We start from the raw sequence: 16,451 nt of genomic DNA on the forward strand, positions 1-16,451 counted from the left end.
CTCATAAGTGACTTTGTTGGGCTTTACATTCAACTTTAGATACTTTAAGAAATGTGGACATGATTTGGACGTGAAAAATGCTAATATCGGTCCCATGGGATTTCTGCCACAAATTCCAAAACATTAGCATGTGGAAACAGTGCCAGGGAAACTAAACCAAAACATGGATTGCTGTCAAACCTTGTCCATAGACTGCTTACAGGGTAAGGAAACCAATGTGTCATTTTGTAAGCATAATCAACTCATTCAGCCCATCAGACTCTTTGAAATGAAATCATTCTGTAAACAAAGAAAAAAGTGTTAGAAAGGGAAATCCTCTTCTGTTTCCTCAACTTACTGCCAACAGATGAACAATCCAGAGCAATTATTTTCCAAACTCAGTTCCTCGCTCTTTATATTAAAAACTCTATCTGTGCAAAGCAAAATCTGTTGTCATGACATCACTTCACATCCAACAGAGCCAACACACTCCGAGCTCTGTCAACCAGTGTATAGGAATGCTCTAGACATCTCAGAGAAATATATGTGCATGTTTTCCAAACCAGATGGATAAATTGGCAACTGACTGAAGAGTAACCAGCAGCGCAGCACAGCACTCTCTGGACTCTAATTTAGACTGAGCTAGCTGCACAACTGGCCCAGCTCTGCCTCCGAGGAATTGGGCAGCTTGGAGTTGAAAATCTGGAGGGAGTCTCGGATGCGCACCACCTCACTAGTGGAGAGCTTGAGCCTGTGGCGGAGCAGACATGAAAAGAGGTCCAATGCCTGCAATCCAGGCGGGGAGAGCCGGTTGATGCGGTCTCTCATCTCCAGCAGCATATGAAAGGCTGCATCCTGGGTGCCTTGCGTGTAAGGGTAGTCCAGCTGCAGAATCAGGTCTTTGATGCCCTCGGGGTCAAAGTGCATGCTGTAGCCGAACACCTTGAGATTGTTGATCTTCATGTAGCCCAGGTTGGACGTGTGGTCATCTAGGTCCAGGGGTTCGTAGAAAAGGGTCTCGTTGATGGTGGGGTCATCTGTCAGGATGCGGCTGCGCAGGTAAATGTGCACCGTCTCGAAGAAGGACTTCCACTTGGTGCCCAGCATCAGTGTCCAGTTGTAGCACTGCAGAGAGACATCCACCTTAGTTCTTTCCCAGTCTGGGAAGTCCTGCTGGTTGACAGGCATGAACCAACTCTCTGAGTGGCTACCCCCAAATGGGTTGACATAGATGGCAGGCACAGGCTCCAGGGTACTGTTTTTAGTAGAACAGATCTGGAATGAGATACCCATTAGCATATGAATGAGGTTGGATTTGTTTTTGTTGCTCTTTAGAGTGAGGAGCATGCGTTTCCTCCAGGCTGGGTTGAACCAGCTGCCCAGACGCACGTCATTGCTGATGTAGATGGCATGGACCTCCATGCGACTGTCCAGCCGCTGGAGCAGGTACTTGAACTCTGCATCCGGCATGTCAAAGTCAATGTTCAGGTAGTGGTCCAGAGAGTTTGCTATGTTGGGCCGACACGAGCCCAGGTGCAGGATGTTGCCAAGGTGGCAGGAGCCACAGCGTGTGATGTTGTCTGGGGCACATGAGAGGCAGGATGACCCTTCTCCGACCTCACAGGGCACTGTCCCCTGGCAGGCACTACTGTGCTCTGCAGTGCAGGTGCAGCTCTGCACCTCCTCTGAAAACGTGCCCAGGACTCCATGCTCATTGCAGTACAGGAGTGACTGGGCCCTGTTCAGCCAAAATCCTGGTGTCCTAAAGAGAAAAGAGCACAATATTAGGTATTTAAAATGGGCTAATTCGTGAAACAAGAAGAGAGACATTTGCGTAATGTGTTCTCCGCAAACATCAGTAGTCACATTTGTTATTAAGATTAACATAATTATTTTCAATAACATAATTTGACTTTGGAATCATCTTTACTTAAAAAGCTTTATAAGTGCTCTTCATCAATAAATGTATTCATTCATTAATCCAATTTCTTTCTTTTGACTAACACTATTGTAGCCTTTAGAAAGGACAGAGGAACAGTGCATAAAAGACACAAGTGAAGACGATGTTTTAACTTTCACTTAACATCATCCCATTTAGTGAGTGCCAAATAATGATTGATGTGGGCATCTGTCTTAGGGATTCAGAAGAATACCAAGAACCCTACGCAGAAGATCCTTCATCCACCTGTTCAGTTTACTCTGGAGGATAGGTGTCTTCCAGAGTTATGCATAGCATGTTCCAGAACTGGCACAACATACTTATGAAGGATTGTTCTTTTAAGTACTAATATGTCATAGCTAATGTGTTCTTTGATTTTATTAGATTTTACGTGCTATACTTAATATTCACTATAAAGTGAATTTGAGCTTAAGTCTGTGTTCATGAATTATGTACAAGCATTGGTAGGATGAGATATTTTTGGTGCAACCACATTTGAGGGAAAAAAACTCAAATATCGTAAATAAATTAACAATTGAGTACTTTGCTGTAACTTTCTACAAAGCTCTATGCTGGAGTTGCTTCTGCAAAGACGAGTTTTCCTCAACCGGTTCTGTATTGGGAATTGCACTACGTAAAGCTGAAATATGCTATTTATTCCTTTCCGCATTCCAAAATGAGGGATTATATAGCACATGATGATGATGATGATGATGATGTAGAAATCTTCTGGCTCAGCTGAGCTGAATTGATTGTTGTTATTTGTTTGAACAGAGTTTAATGAGTGAATGACAGCCAGAGGTAGTGCTTGTCACAGAAATGTGGGTGTTCAGTGAGCAAGTGGTTCACACCAACCTGTTGTCTCTAAGAGCACTTGATTACAGACATGCCACCGCAGACCTCACATCACCCAGACCCCTTCAATCAGGGTGGAGACACTAAACAGCTCTGTCTCTATTTCATTTCAGATGCTTGGCCTGGTTTTCGCACAGCATCAGATACCAAATTGCCTCTAAATGACAGACAACTCAGCCAGGTATATGTGATTAAGGGTGTACTATTTTAACTATAGGGAAAAGTATTAAGACCTGACCAAAATAAAATAACTTTGCTTGGTCAAATTACTTGATATAAAAGAGGACACAAAGTGGTGATAAAATGCCATGATGTGGTTGTAAGTGGTTCTATGTAATAATTAATGTAATTTAAAGTAGGTGTAAGATGTTCAAAAGCCAATATAAAGACGTTTTCATCTCTGATGTGGCAGATATTATAATCTATTTGTGGAATGATTTGAGAGCATGTAATGTTCCCATTATTATACCTTTCTCTTGGGAGGCTGATCCTTGGCAGTTTGGGACATCGCTTGCTCAGAGTGAAGAGTTTCCTCACAATCTTCTGGGCTTTCCCAAGAATCAAATTGGTGCTGCTCTCCAATTGGATGTAGCGCCTCTGGAGAGCTGCATCTGCTGTCCAAAACTTGAATACCAAGGATGTGTTTAAAAAACGGTCTGTTGGTAGTTTTTTCATGAAGGCCTTGAATTCGTCTAAGAAATTGAGAAACAATCACAAGAAAATAAGATTAGTGTTTTATTTAACACAAAGTCAATCATTTCATATATCCATCAATACACTACAAAGGTATTTTAATTATGGATGGTACCTTTTATTGTGCAATTATGGTCCATATCCCTAAATCTACCATGGACAGCTCCTGGTATTTATATTCTTGGGACACTGTGCTAATTTAAACTATGCAGAGACTTCCTACTTATGCTGTAGGAAAGTTGTCTACCCATGCAGCTGACATGAGGTATCCTATCAAATCACTGCAATGAAGACACTTTTTTTTACAAAGCCCAACTGGGTGAGACCTGCAATTGTTATGGGGGCTGGAGCTTCTATTATCACATGTGCTACTTTTGGCATAATGCAAGTGAGTAAATTGCAGTGCACTGGCGGGCTCAGGACATTACAGTGTTCAATGATCCTGAGTGAACTACCTCGGGCTCCCAGAGCCAACACCAAATTAGTTAGATAACATTAGCTTTGGCATTACGGTGTTAGTTTAGCACATTCAACGGCTCAATTGTTTTACACATCAGGCTCACGGTGTCACATCTATTCATACTATCAATTTGAAATGCATGTGATGTAGCAATAGGTATTTGGATTGATGGATCCCTTAGTGTGTTCAGTGTTAAATGCTTTGTTTGTTAATGGTTGTAGTCAATTATTTAATTGCTTTCTATCTCGATAGATATCCTGCGTAATTATTTATTGACATGGGCATTACACCAGAGGAACTGCTAGTGAAAAAACCTTACCAAATGACTAGGTTGTCGGCATATTATCACATGCAGTTATGGTGCACTTTGGTGCTCTCACAAACACTACATCCCTTTTTTTGGAAAACAGAATAAGCAGTGGTCAGTATATAACTGCCTTACTTACATATCAGCTACAAGGCAATCAGAGATGTTATGCCCTTATGGTTGCCTACTTTCATCTGACACAAGGAGGCACTGTACTTGCTGATTTCATATGTGGTTAGACACTACATTATGCCCACATCAAATAACACATCTTCTTAGCATGTACTTACGCATTCTAACCAACCACCGGACAAGCCAAGGCTATCCAGGGGTAGTAAAAACCGCATCTTTCACTTTGCTACCCTATAGCTTGCTGCTTGTCAGGCTCACCCACATACAGAAGTGAAACATTGGATGCATCCCAAATGGCACCCTATTCCCTTTATACAGTAGTGTACTACTTTTTAACAGGGAGCATGAGGACGGGAATAGGGTGCCATTTGGGATGCAGGCATTGAGTCTCTGCCTGACCAATAACTGGAGTGATCAATTCCTCTGCTTCCCTCCACATGCACTGTATAACCCAGGCCGTTTGAATGATCATCACAGCACACAAAAGGAATTTGTCAGTCTATTCCCCTTTTTCTGGCATTTATGACTTTATGTTCAAATTGATGGACAATATCGGCCTTTCGAAATGTGTCAGATAAAGGGATGAGGTTATATTCCATAATGGACACAGCCCATTCTCATTCTGTTGGGCATATTAGTGATTCATATGACCATAAAGAGAACGGACAGGAAACTGATGGTTGCCTCAGCTTGTTCATTTAGCTCAAAAACAAGTATTTGGTTTTCATGGTTTTGCATGGCAGTGCTGCAACTATCATTTTATATTAGGGAGGGTGAAGCCATTATTTTAAAAGAGGACATTGCTCTTCCATAAAGCTTGTGTCTTTGAGTTGTATGTTGCAATACATGTCAGAATTACAGAGCAGATGTCGTCTGCCTGGAGTACAGTGGGATATCTTCCCATTTCTCAATGGATTAAGCTTAGTAAATAAAATAAATCACGTTGTTTCTGAATACTGCACCTGTCAGGGTTGAATCTTTAAGGAATCCCCCTTGGATTCCCCACAACTCTTCCATTTCTTTGATCGAAGAAGTTATAAACATATTGCTAAAGAGATCTAAGTTTACCATCCTTCCTTCAAACACATGTCTTATTTTTTCTTTCCATGTGTATTCTACTCCTACTGGAATACTTCAAGTGGAAAACACAGTGAGACATGGCTGTCAAGCCATCATCGCAAAAGACATCAAATGGTTGCTTATGGCACTTTGACGGCAACTACTATACAGTGCTTCCACCATATTTGACATTATAGTTAGAATGCACTCACTATATGGTACAATTGACATAAAGTCGGCACTTGTCACAAGGTAAAACTTGCCGGGAATGGTAAACTATCTGTAGGAATTACTGTAATTGATGTTAGCTCTTTATGAACAAGGTTCCAATTCTTCTATGGCATTTTTCAACACTTTATATTCCAGAGATAGGACTAAGAAAAACCTTTTCCCTTTCCCCCCGAATCAGATTCTGAAATATCAGATTCTGAAATATTACATATTTAGGGGGATCTTGTTGCGCTCAGACTGAGCATGGAAAATGCAATCTGTATCGGATTGGAAAGACATCATCATGTGCATATAAACTAGTTGATGGATACTTTGATGGCTTTCTAGTGGCATATAATGTGATATGCAACTGGACTAATTAACATTACGTTAATATCTTAATAGATGCTTTTGTTTAGAGATTACTCTAATCCCTTAAAGACTTAAATTTTCTAAACATTAATTAAGAAATCCCTTCAGAATGAGATCGTACCACTTGAGATAAACTGTAAAATGTGTAAGCTAAGACACTACACTGTCACACACTGATCTGTTTCACCTGTCTTGTGCTTGTCTCCACCCCCCTCCAGGTGTCGCCCATCTTCCCCCTGTGTATTTATACCTGTGTTCTCTGTTTGTCTGTTGCCATTTCGTTGTGTTCGTAAAACCTACCAGCGTTTGTTTCCCTGCTCCTGCCTGTTTCTTGCTCCTGTTTTCTAGTCCTTCCTGTTTTGACCGTTCTGCCTGCCCTGACCCTGTGACTGCCTGACATTTTTGTATCTTACCCCACTATTCTGGATTATTGACCCCTGCCTGCCCTGATAGATCAAATATGTATTACTCCCAGGCCACAGCCAAATAATGATGAGCAGAAGCACTGTGTTTGATTTGACAGTCGGAGAAAGCAACACATACTGTATAATCTTACCCAATGACAGGTTCTGGTATGCATTGATAGTTGAGCTCTATTCCCTTGTAAATGGCTTATAATTCTCTCTCTGTTGGATAACTCACAACGTAACATAATGCTGTCTAAACAGCCATTCACTTTCTTAATGTGAGGCTTCACAGCTTTTCCATCAGATAAACAAGTATTTCACCTAGGCTCAAGGAATACTGTGGTTTAACTATATTTTCAAGAGCCTTTCTTCAAGAAATCAATATTTTGTCTTGAACATATGTATGAACATTGTTCATATGAGAAATGCACCTCACTTTCTGTCAGTGCTGGTAAAGCCTGAACAATAAATATATTTGGCCTTTGCACACACAGTTGGGAAAGCAATGCTATCAGATTTCTGCTTATTGAACTCTGGTGGGTGATTTTAGTATGGACAAACACCTGCCGTGCTCTAAGGTTTCACAAACTCTTAAAGAAGATCAATCTCCACTACTACAACGATTCCTCTTTCCAAGGTTGGTGTTTGTGACGATCGTCCTATGATTTTAGTCACAGAATCTAAAGACATGCTTTTATCAATAATCCAAAATTGCAAACGGTTAATGGTTCATGATAAACACATGCATTTATGAATTGTTTGTATGTAATGTGGGGCTAGCGATGTCCTTTTGGTAAATGGTTACCTTGTTGTTCGTAGAGGGTTATCTGTTCATTTCCAGAGAATTGACAGGCGATGGGGTGCGTTCAAGTGTGCATGGTTTATTCAGTGTATGGGTATAGCGGAAATGTCTTATCCCGGGTGGACGTACATGTTCTTATCCCAGATTGTATTTATGCTAAAAGAATGGTTGCACTGTAATTGATATGTGTGCTCAAGGTTATTCGTGTGTGTATCATCTGAAGATGTTTAGATGTTATTTTATGCTGTTGAATGTTAATTGATCATAATGTTAATTGGCTTGTTCTCATTGGTTGCATCATAGGTATTGGTATTTAAACCCTATCATTCCTTCATTTGCGGGACAGGGAACAGGTTGGCATGCTGCTGAGTTTTCGGGTGTTATTGTAGCCTGGGTTTGGTTTGAAGAGCTCTATTTGATACAGTTTATTAATTCAGTATTTAAGGTGGGGAGTGTCACGCATCAAGGTCAAAAAGAAGTGCAGTACATACGCTGCTGTGTTTGTTGTTTACAGAAACATCTTTGTTGTGATATGGCAAAAAGATGTGGCAGTTTCACCATTAAGAATTCCAGATAAAAAGCTAAGGTGTGTAGCAAGATGGAATGTCACATCCTCAAGATGGCCTTATGATTTCTAAGGAAAGATCTACAGATGCTTGATAACTGTTTCCTTTGATATTGATATACTGTACACGTGAGTTTAGAAACCTATACATTTGGCCATGTTCGGAAACTGTCTTTTTTGTTGTTGCCAAGAAAAATATCAAACTCCTTTTGTGTATTATGAATAGGCATGAAAAGGTATTAAATTACTCTTGCCAGTTCAACTTTGACAACAGAGAGGGTAACACTAGAAGCTTTAGAAAGCCCACCAGTTATTTAGCATGGCTGTTTGAAGATGTAATATTTTCCCCAGTCATGCGGTGAGATCAGACCTGAATAATAGATTGAGTGAACATGAGGGGTTCAATCATTCAGGGTTTGCCAAGCAGCTGCAGTGAGCTCAAAAGGCACAAATATCATACCCCCCAAAATGCTAACCTCCCCTGTTATTGTAATGGTGAGAGATTTGCATGTCCTGGGGATATATTTGTGTGTCTAACTTTCTCACTCATTATTATTCACGCTTAATTCAGGATTATCCAGAACCATGGTAGCATCCACATTAATGTAGAAGTCTTTAGAAACATATTCCATTCTTATTTTACTCCAAAATGACACAATACATTATTTCCCATTTGTTTCCACTGGGCACAAAATAATCTGAAAGACAACAAAAACAAACAGCAAATGCATCCAACAAATGTGTAGATTAACCAGCTTGATGTTCTAGTTGCGTGCTATGAATATGGGACCAAATACTTCAATACACATTTACGTGAATTTGTCCCAATACTTTTGGTCCCCTAAATTGGAGGGAATATGTACAAAAAAGTGATGTAATTTCAAAACGGTTCACCTGATATGGATGAAAATATCATCAAATTAAAGCTGACAGTCTGCGCTTTAAACTCATAGTCATTGTATTATTTCAAATCCAAAGTGCTGGAGCACATAACTAAAACAATAAAACATGTGTCCCAATACTTTCGGAACTCACTGTATTTCTCAGAATACTTGCCTGAAAATAATGATTTTTATACTTTTTATACTGCCCACAAAATATGTACTTTAAGTGCCATAGATATCGCCTGCTGTCCATCTACCAAAGCCGACGCTTTGGGTACATTTCTGAGGAGATTTTGTTGAGCTGAGTCATATATTGGATCTACAGTAGCCCAGTTCTTGTAGCTGGGCACCAGTTTCTCTAACCTGACCAAGGGAGCGTATCAAGAATATACTGTTTCATTGCTCCTACAGCATGAAAGCAGTACGTTCCAGTATGTTACACCAACAGGCCGCAGTTGGAATGAGACAGTGTACAGTCAATCTGGTCTCAGATTAGCTTGTACTATTCTGTATGTAAATCTGTGATCCTCCATTTAGTATGTTATGTTATGGTATGTATTCATTAGAATTCTCATACATTACAAAAAAATGTTTTGTATTTGATGGTTCTGGATAATAAAATGTATTAACCTTGGGCATTATCAAGGTTGTTTGTATAAAGGAACTCAGATGGCCTAGTTAGATGAAGACAGATTGGATTTAACTATGCTCCCACTTACAGTTAGTGCATCGTTTAAACTGATCTATTTTATATACCAAACATTACCCTTAAATTCCCTTTATGGCAGAAGGATTATTTGTAAGGCGGACATGCAATATTGTCAATAATTTCAACAGTCTTAGAGTTGTGAATGACAAAGCTAGCCTACATAGCATCTCCCTATTTGTCACATTCTGACCTTAGTTCCTTTTTTGTCTTTGTGTTAGGTTGGTCAGGGTGTGAGTTGGGATGGGTAAGTCTGTTCTTTTTTCTATGTTGTTATATTTCTATGTGTTTGGCCTAGTATGGTTCTCAATCAGAGGCAGGTGTCGTTCGTTGTCTCTGATTGAGAATCATACTTAGGTAGCCTGTTTTCCCCATTTTGGTTGTGGGTGTTTAATTTCTGTTTAGTGTCTGTTCACCTGGCAGAACTGTTTCGTTTTCTCTTCGTTGTTATTTTGTGTAGTGTTCAGTTCTTCAATTAAAATATGACCAACACTTACCACGCTGCATTTTGGTCCTCCTCTCCTTCCACCAATGAGAATCGTTACACTATTTTAATCATTGTTCATTGATTCCACTGCTTTCCCTCCATGGGAGACCAGAGGAAACTCACAGCATGTTATTTCCCTCTTCTCCATCAAACATCTTTTAGGTGTGCACTTGCTTTGTTTCTTTCCACAGAACGTTCACCTTGTATTACTTTACTGCCGTAGAAGGCGGCTGACCCCCCCCATGACCCACATCTTATCTTGTGATTTGTATTAAGTTGTATCTGGGTTTTGATTTATGTTTCAAAAATAGTTTTACTTCTTAACTTATGCTGTACCACTGAGTTTGAACTACACTGAACTCACACTTTAAAACTAGATTGAGATAAGACTTACTGGGCAGGTTGACAGGCCTATGAAAATTAACAGTGGAGACTAGGGCTGCATCCCAAATGGCACCCTATTCCCTATTTAGTGCAACACTTTTGATCAGTGCACATAGAGCTCTGGTTAGAAGTAGTGTACTATACAGGGAATAGGGTGTAATTTGGGACGCAGTTAGAAAATCCAAGTCACTGCTCTAATCTGGAGACTGCCTCTGACTGACATGCCGTTCACGATTCATTTTCTAATAGTAAATCTTTATTTTTTCTTCATGCAGGAATAAGAGGAAGCAGTGACCTTGCTCCTCAGTCCTCACATATGAACCATACGTGGTCCACAAATGCAAATTTTTGTCTTTATAAATCGATCACAGTACATTTACTTGTATTTCAGCAGTGCAGGAATATGAGAGTACCTTGCTCCGAGACAGTGTCCTATGGCGATGTAGTAGCAATTATAGGTAAAAATTCACTGACAATGAAGAGCTTGTGGCAAGCTATAAATCGTTGCTCTCACGGTAGGGAATTTAAGGATGTTTCGTCTCTCCTCACACTATAATTTTTTGGGGCCTTCGGCAAAGTAAAGATAGAAATGTTTGCAAGGCTTATGCCGCACATTACATTTAGCATTGGGCCTGGGGCTTAGTAGCTCAAGAGGGAAGAACCAACCTGGGAGAGACTTGCTGTACCGTGGCTGGCACTGTGAACATTTGAGCCATTGGGAAAGGTTTCCAAAGTGCTATATGTACTGAGTTGACTTTTTACTTTTTGCTTAACCTTTAAAACATAGAAAAATCATGAAAAGCTTAGTGTTTTTAATAGGGTATTGTGAATATATGAATACCACATTTTGTATCAATTAAACTCAGAGTAATGAAGGACTCTTCAACTTCAGTGTATGAAGGGCGTTTTCTATTGTCCTGATGGGTAGCTGTCCCACTGAACTTACACAACTCTACTACACTTACATTCACATTCAACGTTATCTTCTGATAGACATGCACAGACAGCTGTCTTGCTATTTACTTGCAATAAAAATATAAATCACATAGATTTTTTTTAAATTACATATTTGGACTAATACGTAACAATTTGCCATTGTAATATTGTGGTGGACCAGCCCACATATTACTCAGACACAATAGCTAGTGTTTATAAAACGGCCTTTATAAAGACCTGAAAATGAACTGCTCAATACTGTTAATGAGATCCTCACTTTAGTACTATGACATTTGATGAGCTGGACACGACAGTGTGCAGCTGCCCTTGGCATCACAAACTGTCAATGTTGAATGCATATGGTCGCAAACAGACAGAAGGAAGTTCATTGTTATTCGCTACTGAGCTGATCTGTACTCACAAATTTTCCCTGACATCACTTTAATGTTTTTCAATTACATTGTTTCGGCAAAAACATTTAAGTTTACAACTAGCTCAATTTGCTACAACAAACCACCAATATAGTCAAAAAAAGTATAAGTTATACACGCAAGTAAAACCCGCTCATATTACAACATACTGTAGCATTATTTCCTGTTTGGCAGAAAATATTATAAACTTATTTTCCCAGAGAGGTAGTTGTATGTAAGCTATACCTTCACCTAGGCAGTGATTCTATCTCTTAAGACAGAAAGGAAGGATTAATAGTCTCCCCATAACTACATTATCAGAAAAGGTCCCTTGGGAGAGCAAAGATTCTAGGAAATGAGAAAGTGGGAAGGAAGAGTATACATTACACAAGCCACCCCTCAGAGACATGTAATGCACCTCCAGCTGCCTTTGTACAGTGGGCATGTGGTCCTTTCCCCTGAACAATTTATGTATGCGTCCCAAATCGCATCCTTTTTCCTATAGTGCACTACTGTTGACCATGGTCCATAAGGCTCTGGTGAAAAGTAGTGCATTATATAGGGAAAACGGTGCCATTTGTTACAAAGGATCTCTGCAGGTGATCCTGATGAGAAATGGAGTCTGTGCTGAAGGATCCCAAAACCACGCTAGATTACCCCATGTGGATTTGATGCACCTATATGAACAGGCACACAGAGTGAACAATAGTAGAAGATGAACTGCCATGGTCTCTCCTATCTTTCAGCAGAAGAGAGAGGAGAGGCCTTGGTCTGCTATTCTATTTATAGCTCAATGTCTTTGTGGCAAGCAGTCAGATACTGAACAGCGTTGATTATGTTTTTCTCCCCCCCAAAAACCCTGTAAATTTCAGCATACAACACCTCCTCACACATCCGTTCTACTCTGCTGAGCTTACCGGTCAAGTTTGACGATGGATTACTTTCATGCCAAAAATAGAGACGGGGAAAGTTTAACTCACAATGTTTATGTATTCAATTGAACAAGAAAGTATGGCGCATGACATAAAGTTGTTCAAGAGAGTAGCAACGTTCAACTGGTGTTTGAAATAGGCTTAGAGAGCAGGTGTCTGCTGCTGTTTTAAAACCGTCCTGCAATTTTAAACCCGTCCTGAGACTCCTGCCATGTCTCCAGACATACTCTCGGAGAATGAGTGCACAACTGGTAAATAGTCGCTTATAAATACTGTAGATCAATAAGTCAGTCAGGGGGCTAGCTGCCGGCAGAGACTTACAGTTGAAGTCGGAAGTTTACATACACTTAGGATGGAGTCATTAATTAAAACTTGTTTTTCCAACCACTCCACAAATGTCTTGTTAACAAACTATAGTTTTGGCAAGTCTGTTAGGACATCTACTTTGTGCACGACACAAGTCATTTTTCCAACAATTGTTTACAGATAGATTATGTCATTTTTAACTCACTGTATCACAATTACAGTGGGTCAGAAGTTTACATACACTAAGTTGACTGTGCCTTTAAACAGCTTGGAAAATTCCAGAAAATGATGTCATGGCTTTAGAAGCTTCTGATAGGCTAATTGACATCATTTGAGTCAATTGGAGGTGTACCTGTGGATGTATTTCAAGACCTACCTTCAAACTCATTGCCCCTTTGCTTGACATCATGGGGAAATCAAAATACATTTGCCAAGACCTTAGAAAAAACATTGTAGACCTCCACAAGCCTGGTTCATCATTGGGAGCAATTTCCAAACGCCTAATGGTACCACATTCATCTGTACAAACAATAGTACGCCAGTATAAACACCATAGGACCATGCAGCCATCGTACCACTCAGGAAGGAGATGCGTTCTGTCTCCTAGAGATGAATGTATTTTCGTGTGAAAAGTGCAAATCAATCCCAGAACAACAGCAAAGGACCCTGAGAAGATGCTAGAGGAAACAGGTACAAAAGTATCTATAGCCACAGTAAAATGATTCCTATATCGACATGACCTGAAAGGCTGCTCAGCAAGGAAGGAGCCACTGCTCCAAAACCGCCATAAAAAAGCCAGACTACGGTTTGCAATTGCACATGGGGACAAAGATCAGACTTCTTGGAGAAACGTCCTCTGGTCTGATGAAACAAAAATAGAACTGTTTGGCCATAATGACCATTGTTATGTTTGGGGAAAAGGGGGAGGCTTGCAAGTCGAAGAACACCATCCCGACCGTGAAGTACAGGGGTGGCAGCATCATGTTGTGGGGGTGCTTTGCTGCAGGAGGGACTGGTGCACTTCACAAAATAGATGGCATCATGAGGTAAGAAAATGATGTGGATATATTGACGCAACATCTCAAGACATCAGTCAAGGAAGTTAAAGCTTGGTCGCAAATGGGTCTTCCAAATGGACAATGACCCCAAGCATGCTTCCAAAGTTGTGGCAAAATGGCTTAATGACAACAAAGTCAAGGTATTGGAGTGGCCATCATAAAGCCCTGAACTGAACATTTGAGGCCTAACTGAAAAAGTGTGTGTGAGCAAGGAGGCCTACAAACCTGACTCAGTTACACCATCTCTGTCAGGAGGAATGGACCAAAATTCACCCAACTTATTGTGGGAAGCTTGTGGAACGCTACCCAAAACATTTGACCCAAGTTAAACAATTGAAAGGCAATGCTACCAAATACTAATTGAGTGTATGTAAACTTTTGACCCACTGGGAATTTGATGAAAGAAATAAAAGCTGAAACATATTATTCTCTCTACCATTATTCTGACATTTCACATTCTGAAAATAAAGTGGTGATCCTAACTGACCTAAGACAGGGCATTGTTACTTGCATTAAATGTCAGGAGTTGTGAAAAACTGAGTTTAAATGTATTTGGCTAAGGTGTATGTAAACTTCTGACTTCAACTGTATATTGCAGTAATGTTGAAGGTGTCTGGCTAGTATTATTTAGCCAGCTAGAAGGATGAAGTAAGAAGCTAATGTTAAACGCAGCCTACCTTAGAAGGAGCAAAAAAATATTCGACTAAATTCTCATAATAACTTCACAGAGGCTAGGCTACGGAGACAGACAGTGATGTGGCGCTCAGTGTTAAAGCTGAGGCAGGCTGCAATGCTTGCAGAAGGAAGCAGAGGAGACAGCGAGAGAGAGAGAGGAAGCAAGCAGAGAGAGAGGTTAGTACAGTGTGGGGTCACCTGAGAAAATCTGTACTAATCTTATCAAACAATTTAGGAACTTAAATAAAATAAGACACATGGCTTATCTTCCTTATAAGCCTACATTAAAATGCTATAAAATTACAAATAATACAGTAAAAATGTCATAAATGTTTGTTTTGTCGCTGATGCTATTTGTCAGCGTGAATCATTTCTCATATTTCCTCCCTTTCAGGGGTATAATATTACAATTGTATAGCTAATAGGCTATGTGTTTGTAGATCGACTGAGGTGAATGAAACCAACAGCAGTCAAAGTATTAAAATGGCAAGGGTCATTTTTGCTTGTTTTTGCTGTTCTCTCAATAGCATTTAAAAGCTTGTATAGAATTTCAGTAGCCTAAATAATTCTGGACTCGTTTGAAATATAGCACCCTTTGTAAAAATGGTTTGCTGCCACTGCTGCATGATTTAAGGTAGACGTGTGCTGCATGGTCTCCGATCATGTAAGCGAACTCACATGCCTCCGGCATGAACATGTGAAGTCTGCACAGAATACAAAATCACAGGGATCGTAGCATCCCAAAGGGAACTATTCCCAGAGCCCTGCTTTATTCAACTCACGATTCCTCAATATATCGAGAAAACTATTAATACAATGGGTGCATATTTCCAGATCTTTGTGGCACACTCAGAACTTCAACCTTTGGCAAACCTCATCTTTGACCTGAAGATGTATTCAATCCAGTGCCTTGTGTGTAGTGCTTGTGTGAAGCTTGACCCAATTTCTTAGTCTGTATACTAACGATTACAAAGTGTTTATCCGTGTGGCACTGTATCAGCATACGTTCATGGTAGAATTATAGCTCCAATCATATTACTGGCATGTGCAACATGCAACTTCTACCAGTACATAGGCTAAGTATCTTGCAAATTAATATTTTTTACATGGCAGATTATAGCCAAATTCTGTGGCTATATGCATTACATTGGTTTGGCTGCTGGTCAAGCACTATTTAGCTATGGATGAAGTATCTACCTGCATGTGTCATCATAATGCTTGATCTTCGTTATGACAGTGTTATCATCCAATCAGTGTGTGTGATACGCATATCACATTCTAATCTAATTCAGTCAAAATGTAGGGATAAAAAAGCAATACAAATCAGTCAAACAGTAAGACATGTACAAAATGGTAAATATTGAAGATGCATGGATGTCCTTGGTGATATGTAGTGATGTTTTGTTCATCCGACAAATGTAATCCCCTGAAATAATCCCCTGAATAAATACAACGATGTTAGGAAATGTTGCCAGCTATTGAACCAAAGAAATCAATTTCTGGAGAAGTATTTTTGTTGTTATTACAAATCTGTCACATTCAAAATGTGCATGTGACACATCTAACTGCTTCCAGTGCATGCTTTATTTAGGTAATAAAAGCAGAAATGGGCAAGCCATCAGTGAAATTCCAATTGGCAGGTCTTGATGGGGAAGCAGTGCCAAGACTATTTGTAGGTGGTACCATGTATCAAATAACTCTCTGTAACTTGAAGGCATGTTTTTAATTAACATAATGGAACCATTGTGGTAATTAAGCGATTTGCACTGTATCATGAAGGGATAGTGAATCTAACACTAAGAGAATATTTGACTTTTACAGGCTGAATTTACAGCTCTGCACATCATCTTTCACAGTAGTTAAAAGGAGGTGTTGACAGGTCCTTTTTGTCGG

General features: G+C 39.9%; 1 protein-coding gene across 1 annotated transcript in view; it reads right to left on the reverse strand.

The window, feature by feature from the left end:
• Positions 1-215: 215 nt before the first annotated feature.
• Positions 216-16,451, reverse strand: part of LOC115113934 (BMP/retinoic acid-inducible neural-specific protein 3-like) — a 59,936-nt gene continuing 43,700 nt past the window's right edge. The window contains exons 6-7 of the mRNA XM_065013884.1: positions 3,238-3,465; positions 216-1,820 (exon numbers count right to left, since the gene is read on the reverse strand). Coding sequence (XP_064869956.1) covers positions 622-1,820; positions 3,238-3,465 — 1,427 coding nt within the window. The 3' untranslated portion in view covers positions 216-621. The remainder of the gene's footprint in view (positions 1,821-3,237; positions 3,466-16,451) is intronic.

Source organism: Oncorhynchus nerka, linkage group LG9b (assembly GCF_034236695.1).
Source record: "Oncorhynchus nerka isolate Pitt River linkage group LG9b, Oner_Uvic_2.0, whole genome shotgun sequence".
Lineage (NCBI taxonomy): Eukaryota > Metazoa > Chordata > Actinopteri > Salmoniformes > Salmonidae > Oncorhynchus > Oncorhynchus nerka.